Source organism: Cicer arietinum, chromosome 4 (assembly GCF_000331145.2).
Source record: "Cicer arietinum cultivar CDC Frontier isolate Library 1 chromosome 4, Cicar.CDCFrontier_v2.0, whole genome shotgun sequence".
Taxonomy (NCBI): domain Eukaryota; kingdom Viridiplantae; phylum Streptophyta; class Magnoliopsida; order Fabales; family Fabaceae; genus Cicer; species Cicer arietinum.
Genome location: NC_021163.2, coordinates 54432611 through 54448095, shown reverse-complemented (window position 1 = coordinate 54448095; position 15485 = coordinate 54432611). Strand labels below are relative to the sequence as shown.

Genomic DNA, 15485 nt, shown 5'->3' with positions numbered 1-15485 from the left:
AAGACCTTCTTATTTTATTTTTTAAAAGCCTATTACAGCGCTTTTTTTAAAAAGCGCTGTAAAAGACCTCTTTATTTTACTTTTTAAAAGCCTATTACAGCGCTTCTTTTAAAAAGCGCTGTAAAAGACCTTCTTATTTTATTTTTTAAAAGCCTATTACAACGCTTTTTTTAAAAAGCACTGTAAAAGACCTTCTTATTTTATTTTTTAAAAGCCTATTACAGCGCTTTTTTTAAAGAGCGCTGTAAAAGACCTCCTTATTTTACTTTTTAAAAGTCTATTACAGCGCTTCTTTTAAAAAGCGCTGTAAAAGACCTTCTTATTTTATTTTTTAAAAGCCTATTACAGCGCTTTTTTTAAAGAGCGCTGTAAAAGACCTCCTTATTTTACTTTTAAAAGCCTATTACAGAGCTTTTTTAAAGAGCGCTGTAAAAGACCTCCTTATTTTATTTTTTGAAAGTCTATTACAGCGCTTTTTTACAAACTTTTTAAAGCGCTTGTCCAAAAGCGCTGTAAAAGACCTCCTTATTTTTTTTTAAAAACCTTTTTACAGCGCTTTTCCAAAAAGCGCTCTAATAGGTCCTTTAATTATGTGAAATCAAAGTCTTTTACAACGCTTTTTTTACAGCGCTTGTCAAAAAAGCGCTGTTGTATCCTCCGTTATTTTTAAAATATCATACAACAGCGCTTGTATTTAATAAGCGCTATAAAAGACGCGCTATAAAATGTCATTTTTGGCGTATACAAATAATGATGTCCATGTAAATTGGATTATATATTTAAAACTAACAATATTTAAAACTTTTGACAATAAACAAAATTATAATATTCACAATCATATATTTTCAACTAGCCAACGAATATGAATAAATCCAACTTAAAACAAAAACAAATATGTTAAATATCATTTACTATATAATACCTCTATTTGTTTTACGAAACTGATGTTTATATGGTTAAAATGGAATATTCTGGTTATCTATTCTAAGTGAAATTAAAGTTTAAATACAGGATAAAAGAAATTTTCACAAAACATAAAATTGAATTTTAATTTTTAATAGAAAATCATATCCATTTTTCGAAATTAGAATTATTATAAAAATATATCTAAATGGTTATATCAAATAAGAATATAAAACAATTTTACTAGATTCAACTTAATATATATTATTTCTCCGATCAGAATATGCGTTATAGACATAGATATAATAATTATTTACACAAAATATATATTATATTGGTTGAAGGAAAAATCCAAATAGAAGATATATAGTGGAGAAAGCTACTAAAGAATATGATTTTACTTCACACTTAATCTTCTAAAAGAATTACATGGCTCAAATCCTAGTTTGACCCCTAGTACACTTGCTTAGTTTACGGTTCTTGTGGCTCTACTTCAGATCATTCTTGTGGCTCTACTTCAGATCAAGTAGAATAACTACAAAATTCTAAAACTTCCCTCTACTGTTAGAATTTTAACTTCTCTAATCAGTAATTGCTTACATCATTGATATTCTAACATTCTAGGACTTATTATTATTATTATTATTGTTGTTATTATTATTATTATTATTATTATTATTATTATTATTAATCTAATTTCTTTTTCTCAGTTATTCGACTACCAACTATTTTAACATTCACCTAATTACGGATGTGTATCTTTACCAAGTTCAATCAGCACGCGGTACAACTATCTTGGGTTGAATTTCAAAGAACCATGTTTCTAAAATATCCCAACAAAACTGTTGTCGTACAATTTCTAGCTAGTCTCAACTTGAGTTATTGATTCTCCTTTATAAAGAACTACATCTAAGGAATATAAAAAGAAGAAAAAATCCGTATGACACAAAATTAATAATCAACAAACATAATCATATTAAAGCAAGGAAACATTTTTACATAACATGTCATAGTTAAATTGGTATTTCACGTTGCATCCAATAAAATAGACAAAATCATAGTGAATATTGAAATAAGAGAAATAAGCATGCCAATACTAATAAGTTGTATAATAACATATTATATTCAAAACACAATCACATAAATATTTAGATTGATATGGTTTTTGTTCTTGATGTCGTTTTACTTCTTTGTACCTTTAGCTAAACTTTTGAGCTTGATATTCATTTATCTTATGTTTTGGATTTTGGGAAATGATTCATTTTACTCTTGTCCTTAGAACGAATCATCTAGAATGATCTTGATTTGTCCAGGTTGATATTTTTATAAACTAGAATGATATTGTTATAAACTAGAATGATCATGATTTACTCAGACTGATATTCTTATAAACCAAAATGATAATGTTATAAATCATAATGATGTTGGTATTGACTTCCAGTTCACTTAAGACATGATTTACTTTGATTTATATCATATCATTGATTGTTGTATGAGTATACTTGATCACCTATCTTGAATAATTCACTCAAGAACACAAGTTTAATAGCAACACAATCAAAATCAATATTAGAGATTAATTAGTTTCTTTGTTTATCTTCAAAACACTTAGAGAATAATAATTAGTTTATTTAAATAAGGTTTATATCATAGTGTAATCATTGATTGTTGTATGAGTATACTTGATCACCTATCTTGAATAATTCACTCAAGAACACAAGTTAAATAACCAAAATCAAGATTAGAGATTAATTAATTTTTTGTTTATCTTCAAAACACTTGATTTGGGATTTTGTCTCAATAATAATTAGTTTATTTAAATAAGATTTAACTATTGAATAGTGACAATTAAAATTTCTAAGTCATAGTCAATTTAATTAGTTAAGATTGAATAGTTTAATAATCTAAGTTAGAATTTCTAAGTGATTTTTATTGTAATTAGGTTAGATTTAAATGTTGGATAATTGAAATGATAATTTCTAAGTCAAAATTAGTTTAATTAATTAAGATTAAACCGTCATATTATGAAAATTAGAATTTCTGTGTTATTGTTTGTTGAATTAGGTTAGATTTTAATTTCAATGATCTAACGGTTCAATATAAACTAATTGAATAAATTATGACTTAAAATTTTGAATTTTGATGATCTATTGATTCAATATTTATAGTATACTTTCAACAACAGAAAAATCAATTAATAGATTATATCTATTAAATTTGCAAACAACATATAGAAATAAACAACTTAGTTTAGTACCTTAGTTATAATGTGGGTACCTTAATTAGTTACAATGTGGGTACTATTATTCCTTAATTGTTTTTCGTTTTTTTATGAAAAAATTTAAGGGGATTAGTTCTTAATTGTTGATTAGAAATAAATCAAACGACAGAGATGAATGCCTTTGTTTCTCGTTCTATTCAACTAACCTCGTATAGAAAAACGAGCTTTTTTAAAACTCTCTAATAAAGTATAGCATTAATTGGGTAAGTAACTAGCATAGCAAAAAATCTCTTTTTATTTGTCAACTAAAACTAGCTAGGCAAATATATTCAGAAAAAAAAAAATAGTTTAGCAAACAAAATCTATATGGGAAATACAATACTAAAAACAATTTAAAAATTTAGTGAATTTGAATTTTTATGGAGTAAAAAATATTACTTAAAATTCACGCATTTTAACAATTTGAATTTAGTGACAAATTATAACTAATTTTCCATCAGAAAGAAATTTATAATTTATTTGTAATTAAAATGCAGTATTCTCTTGTAAGTAAGGTTTAATTGGTAATTTCTAATACATATATAATACATCATGATAGAGGAGTCTAAGTCTAATTATCACTAAATTTTTATACTAAAAAGTAAAAATAAAATGCGGTACTAAATTCAAAATATCATTACCGAAATCATAATGCAAGAAGAAAGACAAGAAACAATTTGCAATTTAGTAAACTATTTTTTTAGTAAAAGTTTTTAAAATAATTATTCTATATTAACAATAATACAAAAAATATTGAAAAAATGAATTACATATTTCATTATGACAGTTGCACTCAATATGAATACCAATACTGATCAATTCTTATGATATCTAAGTTTCTACATTTTTATATTACAAATTATAATTTACATGTTTAGTTACGACAATTTCTCTGTATACAATCTTATTGGACAGGGAAGAATGTACCTTAAAATTTCGCTATTTAAGATAAATTTTACATGAACATATTTAGCAAATCCGTTTTATATATCACATGCTAAAAAATTATATATTTATTTTTTTTCAAAATGCAAAAGTTATATAATATTATTACATAATTATTTAGTCTTTATAGTATTTAATTTGTTTTTAAGGTAATTAATCTTAGTTTATTATGTTAAGTCAATTCTTGTGAACTATTTTTATTTTTTGATGATTGTTGGTTATCGAACCAAAGAGATGAATGACTTTGTCTTTCTTTCAATTCAACTAACCTATGTGCTATTTGAATGCTCTCTAATACAGACATTAATTGAGTTACCAACTAACTTTAGGAAAAAGGGTTATTTTTGCGTCTCACAATATTTATTATTAAAAAAAAATTATTTATTTGTTATTATCAATAATTTTAAAAATGCGACAATTATTTTTCAACTGAGAAAATATCATACTATGTCTTAAAAAAACAGAATATTACTAAAAGGAGAACATATGGACTTGATATGATAGGAATGCAAGTATTACTTCCATTTTTTAATATAAACATTTCTTAATAAATTTTTGTTGTTGATATAGTTAAGTTTAATATCCTGCTTCAAGTTTGAATTCTAGAAATTGCAGTTGTGTATAAATTTACATACTAAAACAACTATTTATCTTTTTTATTTTTATTTTTATTTTTATTTTTTATTTTATTTTTTATCTTCACTTTTGTCTCTTATTATATGATCTTTCAACTTTCTTTGCATTAATTATATTTTTACTAATATAATCTTACTTTTGTCTCTTTCTTTGTTACCAATTAACTTTAGGAAAGTAGTTCTTTTCGCGTCTCACAGTATTTGTTATTAAAAAAATAATAATAAAAGAAACAAAATATAATAATTTTATTTATTTATTATTATTATCACTTATTGATGTATTGTCATTACATTAGATATAAAGTTAAATAATTTCAAAGTTAGTTAAATTACATAAATTAAAAAATATAATTGAAGAAAAATGTTGCATTGAAAATCATAAGTCACGATCTTTTTAAAACAAATACTTTTCAAAACATGCAACAATTATTTTTGTGCTGAGAAAATATCATATTTTGTCTAAAATAAACATGTTACTATAACCAAAAGATCATATGATAGTAATGCAAATATTACCTCCATCTTCAAATATAAATTGTTCTTCATAAATTTTTGTTATTGATATAAGTTGAATATTATATTTTTAGTTTGAATTTAAGACATTGCAGTTGTATGTAAATTTACATACCAAAACAATTATTTTTGTCTCTTTTTATATGATATCTGAACTTTCATTTGCATTAATTATACTTTTACTAATATAATCATAATTAATTTCTTTCTTTTTTTACAACCAACAAACATAAACTAATTCTCTCTTCAAGAGTAAACATGTAAAAATAATATTTGTTGTTCAAAATATTAATACAACTAATAACTTTCTTAATTCACGTGATTATTTTCATGTGATCTTATATTTAGAGACAAATATAATAAAATACTATTAAATAGAAAATATAATAAAAAATAATAACTAATACTACATTGAAATGAAAAGGTTCAATATTTTGGTAATTTTTTTTTTTTTTTTGCAAATACACCCATCATCCCTGTATGTATCAATTTTTTAAATAATGAATAATATTCTTATATCTAAATATTATCGTTACGACATATATTTATGCATAATCATTCTTAGAGCTAAATTTTAAAAGACTTAAACTCAATTAGATACAAGTTAGCCGATAGTTGATAATTTATTGGTGAACTAACTTATAACTAATAGCTTATATCTTGTAATTAATAAGTTAATTAAAGAGTTAAGTAAAGCTAATAATTTAATTAGGTTAAAAATATTAAATGACACAAAAAGATATTCATAATTAATAATACATTATATCAATTAACTTTTAAAATATTTTTAAAGTTAGTAATTTAAACAAATTTTTTTTATCAAATAGATATATTTTTATATTTATTTAACTAGTTTATTTATTTTAAATTATAATAAATAGATTATTTTAAATTATTAACTATTTAATGTTATTTATTTAATGATAATAGAAAAAATTAAATTACATAAAGAGTATTTGGGATATACTATTATTGAAAAGGAGAGAAGTGATTGATTTTTATTTATATTTCATTAAAAAATATATAAAAAAAGATATAATTAATAAATAAAAAAGTATAAATTATGATAACCAAATCTTTTTTGATTGCATCGATGATATATATATATATATATATATATATATAGCCCCAAAACTAGGTATGTCAAGTATAGGGTGGGTCATTTTGTAAAAAAATAAAATTAAATAAGTTTAGTCTTTTTAAATATATTATATTTTGTTTTTGATGTCTCAATTTTTTCTTTAAACAATAGTACCTTAAATATTTTACAACAACAATTTTGATCCCTAATTTTAAGCCAACTAATGTTTTCATTCAAAATTCAAATGATATTTTTTAGGTATGTTTAGAAAGTTATAAGAATCACTCTACAAAATTTTAATTTTTTTAATAAAAGATGCATTAAATATAAAATTTTAAGTCCTAAAAACTTAAAAAAAATCAAACGTGATTAATTGTTGGTTAAAAAATTCTAAATTTTTGTATGGAAGGTTCTTATTATGTTCTTAACATGCATGCCAAAATCATTCAAAATTTAGACAATAGACATGAATTAATTTAGAAGCAGTGGTCAAAATTGTTGATAAAAATATTTGAGAGATTGTTGTTTGAAAATAAACTAGAGGGGCTAAAAATGAAATATAATAAATTTATAGGAATAAAAAAATATATTTAACCCAAAAAAGAATAGTGTGGGAGATGTGAAAGCATCTGACTATTTCACATATATAGATTAAAAAAATATGATAAATAAAATAGAATGAAGAATAATTTTACGAAACTTTCATTATAAATTATTGGTTGATTACAATTATCATAATTGCATAATGAAGAGATAGTAAATTGAGATTGATGTATATAGGACAGAAATGATATATAATAAGCAATAAATACTCTCTCCGTCCTACAATAAAATGACTGTATGCAGAAATAAATTCTTTTAAAATTATACCTTTTAATTAATATTACTTATAACAAAGATAATTTAACAAAAAATTATACTTTTTTTCTTTCATTAATAAATTTTTTTAATACGAATGAATTGATGATTAAATAAGTAATTCTAAGGGAGTAGTTAATAGATTCATAATTAACTACACTTCTTCTATTCTGATAGTCATCTATAAATAGAAGGGTATTTCTTTCTCTAACAGTCGCATTTTCATTATCATCGTTATATTCAAGTCCTTAGTTTCAAACCTTGTAAGCTCCAGATTTAAATTTAAAAATTTACAAAATAAAAAGTAGAAAAATTATAAAAAGATAAAATTAAGAATGTATCAAAGAATTTATTTCCCCTTGACATATTATACATATGCTTAAATTAGGGAGCATCAGGCATGCAAGGTGCACCCCCTACAATGTGGTGTGGGTACCTTAATTAGTTACAATGTGAGTAACTATTAATCCTTAAATGTTTTTCTTTCCTTTTATGGAAAAATGTAAGGTGATTTAAAGCTCTCTAATAAAGTATAGCATTAATTGGGTTACTAACTAACATAGCAACTGCATTTTTTTACGTCTCTTTTTCTTTGTCAACTAAAAATTAGCTAGCCAAATGTATTTAGAGAGAAAAAAAAAACTAGTTTAGCGGATCTCATTTTAAATGTATTATTATAAAATAAAATTAAAAGTAGAATGTATATAAAGTCATATTTTTTAAAATATCATATTAAATATCAAAATAGAACTTAATTTCATCGACATATTAACTCATTAACTTACTTAAATATATTTTTATTATCTATTAAAAATGTTAATATGAAACAGACTTTTAAACAGATCAACAGGTTATACCAGTCTTTTACCAAGACTCAAAATTTTTTATAAGAAATACTCATGCCTAGTAAATCCTAGCTTGGACTAGCATATTTCTAGCTCTAATTGAGAGTCAACTACCACTTCTTCTATTATGATTCTCCTCTATAAATAGGAGGATATTTCTTTCTCTAACACTCACATTTTTCGTTATCATCATTATAAGTTATTGAAAAGTAATTAACACTCGTACACAAGAAAGAAAAATGTCAAAATCCATTGATCTTCCAGATTGTTACAATTATAAGCCACCAATTACAATCACCCCATGTGCACCAACACCAAATCACTCCCTCTATCTCTCTAATCTTGATGACCTAATGTACATCAGGTTTTACATGCATTATGTTTATATCTTCAAGAAATCTGTAGAGGTAGATACTTTAAAATCATCTCTATCAAGAGTTTTGGTGGATTACTACCCTTTAGCTGGGAGGTTGAGGACAAGCAGTGAGGATGAGAACAAGTTGGTGGTGGATTGCAATGGAGAAGGTGTTTTGTTTGCTGAGGCTTCCATGGATATCACTGCTGAAGAATTACTCATTCCTTGCATGACACAACATAAGTCATTGAAGAAACTTAAGTGCAAGGGGAATACTAAAAAAATGTTAGATAATCCTCTTCTTCTAATTCAGGTTAGAACATGTGAATCCCCTAACACAGTCATTTGATTTAAACATGAAATGCATATTGCAAGCGTTGGAGTTTTGGTTTTAGATGTTTATATATGTTTTCTTTACATCTATATCATAAAGTTCAAATTTTGGATATTATCATTTTGTTCAAATTTTTATTTTTGGAGATATTTGAAATATATCATACTAATAATATATATATATATATATATATATCTTTTTACTTACTATTTAGTGAAAATGACTAATTTTATTCATAAGCATTATAATTTAGTTCATTTAATGTAGAAAACATTGAAAAATCACAGTATTAATAAAACACATCTTTTATCTGATTGATGAGTTACAACTAATTAAATCAAATAGTAAAATTTATCTTATATATGATTTATATAAGTGTATTATAATTTTTTTCTCAAATTTTTACATAGTAGATAATTAAGATACATAATATTAATAAAATATATATTTTTCTTTAACTAGTTTATTATTGAAAGATATTTTTTTAACTACTTAGACCGCTCTTAAACAAAAAGTAGAGCAATTTTTTCAACTAGATCATTTAAAACCAAAATTTTTTTTAATTTATTTCTTCAAAGAAACTTTGTTTAATATTATATTAAAATCTATTTTTCAAACATCAAAAGATAAAAGCAAGTTTTTTTATAAAGACATGAGTAGTTTGACTTTGTGTGTATGTTATATAAGCATTCTTAATAATTTAATTTTTCTTAGGTAACAAAGCTTAGTTGCGGAGGAATGATCTTGTTCATATCGTTAAATCATGCTTTGTGGGATGGCACTGGTAAATCACAATTTCTAAATGATTGGGCCTATCTTACCAAAAATTCCAATAGTAATTTGACAATTAAACCTTATCATAATCGAGAAATATTGAAAACTCGAGAACCTCCACAAATAAAATTCCCTCACCCAGTATACATCAAAGAACCGGGAGATACTAATCCTGAACGAAACTTTCTCATGTGGTTGCTAACCCAGACAAATGTCCATACATCAATCACCTTTGGAGCCAACGAGATACTTCGCTTAAGGAAACAATGTACAACGTCATTGTTCAAGTACGTCACAGACTTTGAAGTGATAATAGCACATACATGGCGCTCCGTTACAAAAGCATTAAACTTATCTCCCGCACGTGTTGTGAATATTTGTTTCACTGCAAATATTAGAAAGAAATTGAAACTTCCAAAAGGATTTTACGGGAATGCGTTTGTTCTCGTTTCCGCTGAGAGCACAGTGAAGGATTTAGTGAATTCTAATAATCTAGATCACGGTATAAAATGTGTGCAACAAGCCAAGAGTTATTTGGATGATGAGGAGTATATTAGGTCATCGATTGATTTGTTGAAGGACAAAACATTAATTGTCAATGAATCCACTAATGTTTTTGTATCACAATTAAATAAATTAGGGATTCAAGATTTGGATTTTGGAGAAGGGAAGCCTTTTCATGTGGACACTTTTGATATTAATTTTGGTGTCTTACTTTTACCTGTAATTGGAGATCCTAATGCAGTTAGAGTTATTACTCCATTTCCCAAGAATTTGGTGGACAAATATCATCACTATATGACGAAGATAGAGAGTTGGGAACAAGATGAATAAGATTATGGTGTGGTTAATTAACACTAATAATTTAGTATCTCAATAGTAATATCATAATCATAATTTCTATGTATTCTTAGGAAAATTGAAAATTCTTAAGAAAAATAATTTTGGAGACGAACGTATGAATTAATTTTATAATATATGTAATCAAATATTTACATTTAAGTGCATTACACAATTGAATAATGATATTCTGAATTTGCATTAACATATACGGACTCTTTTTTTTTTTTTTTAAATTTATCTATTTAATGTTTTATTTTAAATTAAATTAGAGTAAACTAGTGAAATCTATTTCGCCTATCATATTCAATCTTTAATACTCTATTTTGTTTTAAAAAAAGGAAAGAAAATAAAATGATAGAAAGAATATTAAAAAATTTCCATAGTCAAACACCTTTATTTGATGGGAGGAAAAACAATTTCAAGTTGGTCAACATGAAAATTGGTTTGGGCTCACCCAAGTATAAAGAAGAGTCTTTGATTTTTGATAAATGGACAAAAATATTTTAATTCCAAAACTTATTATTTGAATGTTTTATTTCAAATTAAATTAAAATTAATATTTAGTAAAATCTATCTCGTCTATGTGACATATTCATTCTTTAATACTTTACTTTGTTTGAAAAATAGGAAAGGAAATAAAATGATAGAAAGAGTACTAAAAATTTTCCATAGTGGAACACCTTTATTTGATTGGAGGAAAAACAATTTCAAGTTGGTCGATATTAAAATTGGTTTTGGGATCACCCAAGCATAAAGAAGAGTCTTATTTTTTTATAAATGCACAGAACTATTCTAATTCCAAAACTTGTTTTATAGTCAGTTTTAGGCATAGCAACGGAGCTGGACCGAGACACATTAAAAATTATCAATCCCGCACCTGCAACTTCAATACCTCTCATGTCCCCGTCCATACATCTGGAGGATGACTTTTTAACATCCACATCCAACAGGGACAGACTTCCCCATCCCATCCCCGCCCCCACTCCAAAATCTGGTATCTTTTATTAAAAAAAAAAAGTGACTTTTGTTTTTGAAATTATTTATTCATAGTATCAAATTATAATCAATAATTAGACTAAACAGTAGCATTCAACCAAAGTTCTAAAATACCAATTATCATAATAATAAAGTTATAATATCTCAATTAGTTTAAATTTCCTACAAATCACAATATTTTCATAATCTTCAAGCACTTTAGAAGTGAAAATATCAATTCGAACAAAAGATCCAAATTAAAAAACAAACTAATCCATCAAAATAACAAAAATTCCAAATAATCAAAACAAATAAGTTCTAAATAAGCATTTTCTAACAATCATCTTCATCTTCAAGGTGGGAGTTGGAAACTGCAGTAAAACCATTGATCAACAATTCAACTATATTAAAAAGAAAAGTTAAATATTAACATTTAACATGAACAATTCAAATCAAAGACTGTAGAGAATAAAATACTTTCATCGTCAGACTCATTTTCATTGATTAAAATAACATTTTTAATGTCCACTTTAGAATTCAAATCACCTATCAATATCAATATAGTACAATATAAACAATGATAATTTAAGATTTACAAAACTATTAGCTATTTCAAAGATATTCAAATTTAAATGAATAATTTAAAAGAAATAATATTCTTCTCAACGCTCCATAACCAACTTGTAGCACACATCAATGCATCTAAAGTAGCCCACTAAAGTCGGCTTCGATGAGGACTTAAGATATGTTCGCTTATACTGAATGCACATTCAGAAGCTATTGTTGAAATATAAATTGCCAATATATCCTCTGCAATAGCTTGAAGTTTTGGATATTTAACACCATTCAACTTCCTCCAAAAGAAAATATCAAAATATGGACTTCTTGGAAAAACTTCTTCCTCTAAATAAACATCCAACTCTATTTTGACAAATGAAGTTCTAGCTCTTTTTGTTTGTGTTTTGTTTTTTTTTTCTTCTGACTTGCAAATCATAGTCTTCTAAACTATCATCCTCAACCTTACTAATGTGGGCATCCAACATTTGAGAATCACAACTAGAACCATTATTCATTTTCAATTAATATTCATAAAGTAAATCATAACAAGACTATCGGATCGACATAATATGTTAATTAGCAGCATTTCCATACAAATTAACATAATAATATTCAAGCAACTCTATTTTTTTATCTAGAATACAAAAGAACAACAATATATGGCCTACTTGTAGTTAGGTATAGTAATTAACCTATCATTCCTCTGTATTCCTTTTCATAAATTGATTTTTCTTGTTCATATTTGTCCAAACTTGATGATGGATGCATGGGATTCCATTTTCATATATTTTAATTTGCAAGACAAGAAAATCTCTCAATTTTCCAATCATACTTGAAAATTCCCCACACATTTTTTCATTTGTTGATCCAAAGATGATGTTGCCAACATATACTTGAACAATAAGAAAATCATTTTTATCATTTGTTTCTAAAAAGTGTAGTATCAATTTTGCCTCTAAAAAAACATTTTTTGATTAAGAAGGTACTTAGTCTTTCATATTAGGTTCTAGTGTCTTGTTTTAGTCCATACAAAGCTTTAATAAGTTTAAAGACATGGTTTGGTTTCTTTTGATCTTCGAAACCAGGAGATTGATGGACATATTGTGACACCCTAAATCCAAATTGAAAAAAAAAAAAAAAGTAAAATGCACTACTAGTTTTTAAAATATAAAGTTCAATACATCACACTCACACTTGTACAAAACATTTCAATAAAATTTATTAATTAAAAATCATTTAATATCGTCCTTAATTAGTAGATTATATCTATTAAATTTGCAAACAACGTACATAAATAAACAACATATATCTATTAAATTTGTAAACAACATATAGAAATAAACAACTTAGTTTGGTACCTTACTTAGTTATAATGGGGTACCTTAATTAGTTACAATGTTGGTAACTATTATTCCTTAATTGTTTTTCGTTTTTTTTATAAATTTTTTTAAGGGGATTAGTTCTTAATTGTTGGTTAGAAATAAAACAAACGATAGAGATAAATGTCTTTGTTTCTCGTTCAACTCATCTAACCTCATATAGAAAAATGACATTTTTTAAAGCTCTCTAAGCTCTCTAACTAACTCTGAAGTACTTGGTTATGAAGCTTGGTACTATGCCACCACACAAGGGTGTTCTATGGTAGCTCCCGATATTTGGAGGGCTACCTCCAAGTCACCTAGGAATTCCCCACTTGAATACCTCCAAGGTCTAACAATCTTGCCTTAAGACTCAACAGTAGACCATCACAATCAGGCTCATTCAATTGTACTTTCCCAACATCACTAGACTTGTCAGGCCCTACCTATATGATAACAAGATAATCTCCACTTCAAAGAAATAAGATCTATTTTCTCCCCTCGTTACCTTAGGGTACTCACCCCATTAAGATAACCATCATCGACACATGTTGAATTCGTCACTATTCAATTAAACACAATTTACATTTTGTGATATTCATCAAGGTGATAACATCATAAGTCAACAAATATACATTGTCATTGCATATTTCCATAGTCATAGAATTAAATTCAAAATTTATCATCATAATACACAAGCTCCAACAATATTGGGTTTTCACTCACAAATAATAATACTAGATTATTCACACACACCACGTCAATTACAACACAAACAATTACAATTCATCATATTTAATATCATATAACAATATCTAGGATGGATATAAACAAAGTAGAAAATAAATAAAATACACAATTATGCAATAATTCAACTACCACACGATCTTCAAAATTAAATCAAACAACACCCTATAAAAGTTTCTAACTCATATTTTAACCTCACCAGATTCAAGTTTTCTCATTCGTCAATTATTACTCAAAAGGCTTGAACCATACGTAGCGAGCCTCGAATGAATTAGGAGAAATACCATTTTCCCGTTCATCTCACTTATTTTACACTCATGAATTCGAACTCACTCTCACCCCATACCTCGATTGGAGATTTTGTACAACTTGACGAGGCATAAGGAACTCTGGAGCAACACCGAACATGAATACCCTATCAATTCCAAATCTCATTTTTGTCGATCATCGCAACTAACAATTTGCAGACGTAACAAGCAACCCAAATAAAATAAATTATTTATCCTTCATAATAAAATCACAAATAAAGTACCATATAATATATATAATATACAATTATTATATACAAATAATGATGTCCATGTAAATTGGATTATATATTTAAAACTAACAATATTTAAAATTTTTGACAATAAAAAAAATTATAATATTCACAATCATATATTTTCAACTAGCCAATTAATATGAATAAATCCAACTTAAAACAAAAACAAATATGTTAAATATCATTTACTATATAATACCTCTATTTGTTTTACGAAACTGATGTTTATATGGTTAAAATGGAATATTCTGGTTATCTATTCTAGGTGAAATTAAAGTTTACATACAGGATAAAAGAAATTTTCACAAAACATAAAATTGAATTTTAATTTTTAATAGAAAATCATATCCATTTTTTGAAATTAGAATTATTATAAAAATATATCTAAATGGTTATATCAAATAAGAATATAAAACAATTTTACTAAATTCAACTTAATATATATTATTTATCCGATCAGAATATGCGTTATAGACATAGATATAATAATTATTTACACAAAATACATATTATAATTAAACTTAATTTGTAGTTTTAGTCAAAATTTATGATTGACGTTAAGGTTGAAGGAAAAATCCAAATAGAAGATATATAGTGGAGAAAGCACTAACCATGACGAAAAAGAAGAATCAAAGACTTCAAGATAGTTTTCATTATAGTAATGGCTCCGTTGTAGCTAAGGTGTTGTTCCCACGGTGATCTATTTTTGAAACATGAAAATAAAATAGATGAGAATGAAGAGGAATGCCTGAGGGATAAGTACCGCCTCATCTCATTCCCACTATCAATTGAGCTGGCGTAAGTAATTCTAGATAATTACTAAGATATAAGTGTAGGTATATAAAATACATGTGGAAATATTGGTAAATTACAATTCTACCCACCTTAAAAGAATTTTGTTCCCGAAATTCAAGCTACTAAAGAATATGATTTTACTTCACACTTAATCTTCTAAAA

At 25.6% G+C, this 15485-nt stretch overlaps 1 protein-coding gene across 1 annotated transcript; it reads left to right on the top strand.

Annotated features, from left to right (window-relative positions):
• Positions 1-8215: 8215 nt before the first annotated feature.
• On the top strand, positions 8216-10548 carry LOC105851048 (alcohol acyl transferase 1 allele GSa-like). Its single transcript, XM_004513857.4, has 2 exons — positions 8216-8708; positions 9444-10548. The coding sequence occupies exons 1-2, from the start codon at positions 8280-8282 to the stop codon at positions 10335-10337; spliced, it is 1323 nt and encodes a 440-aa protein (XP_004513914.1). The 5' UTR covers positions 8216-8279; the 3' UTR covers positions 10338-10548.
• Positions 10549-15485: the final 4937 nt, after the last annotated feature.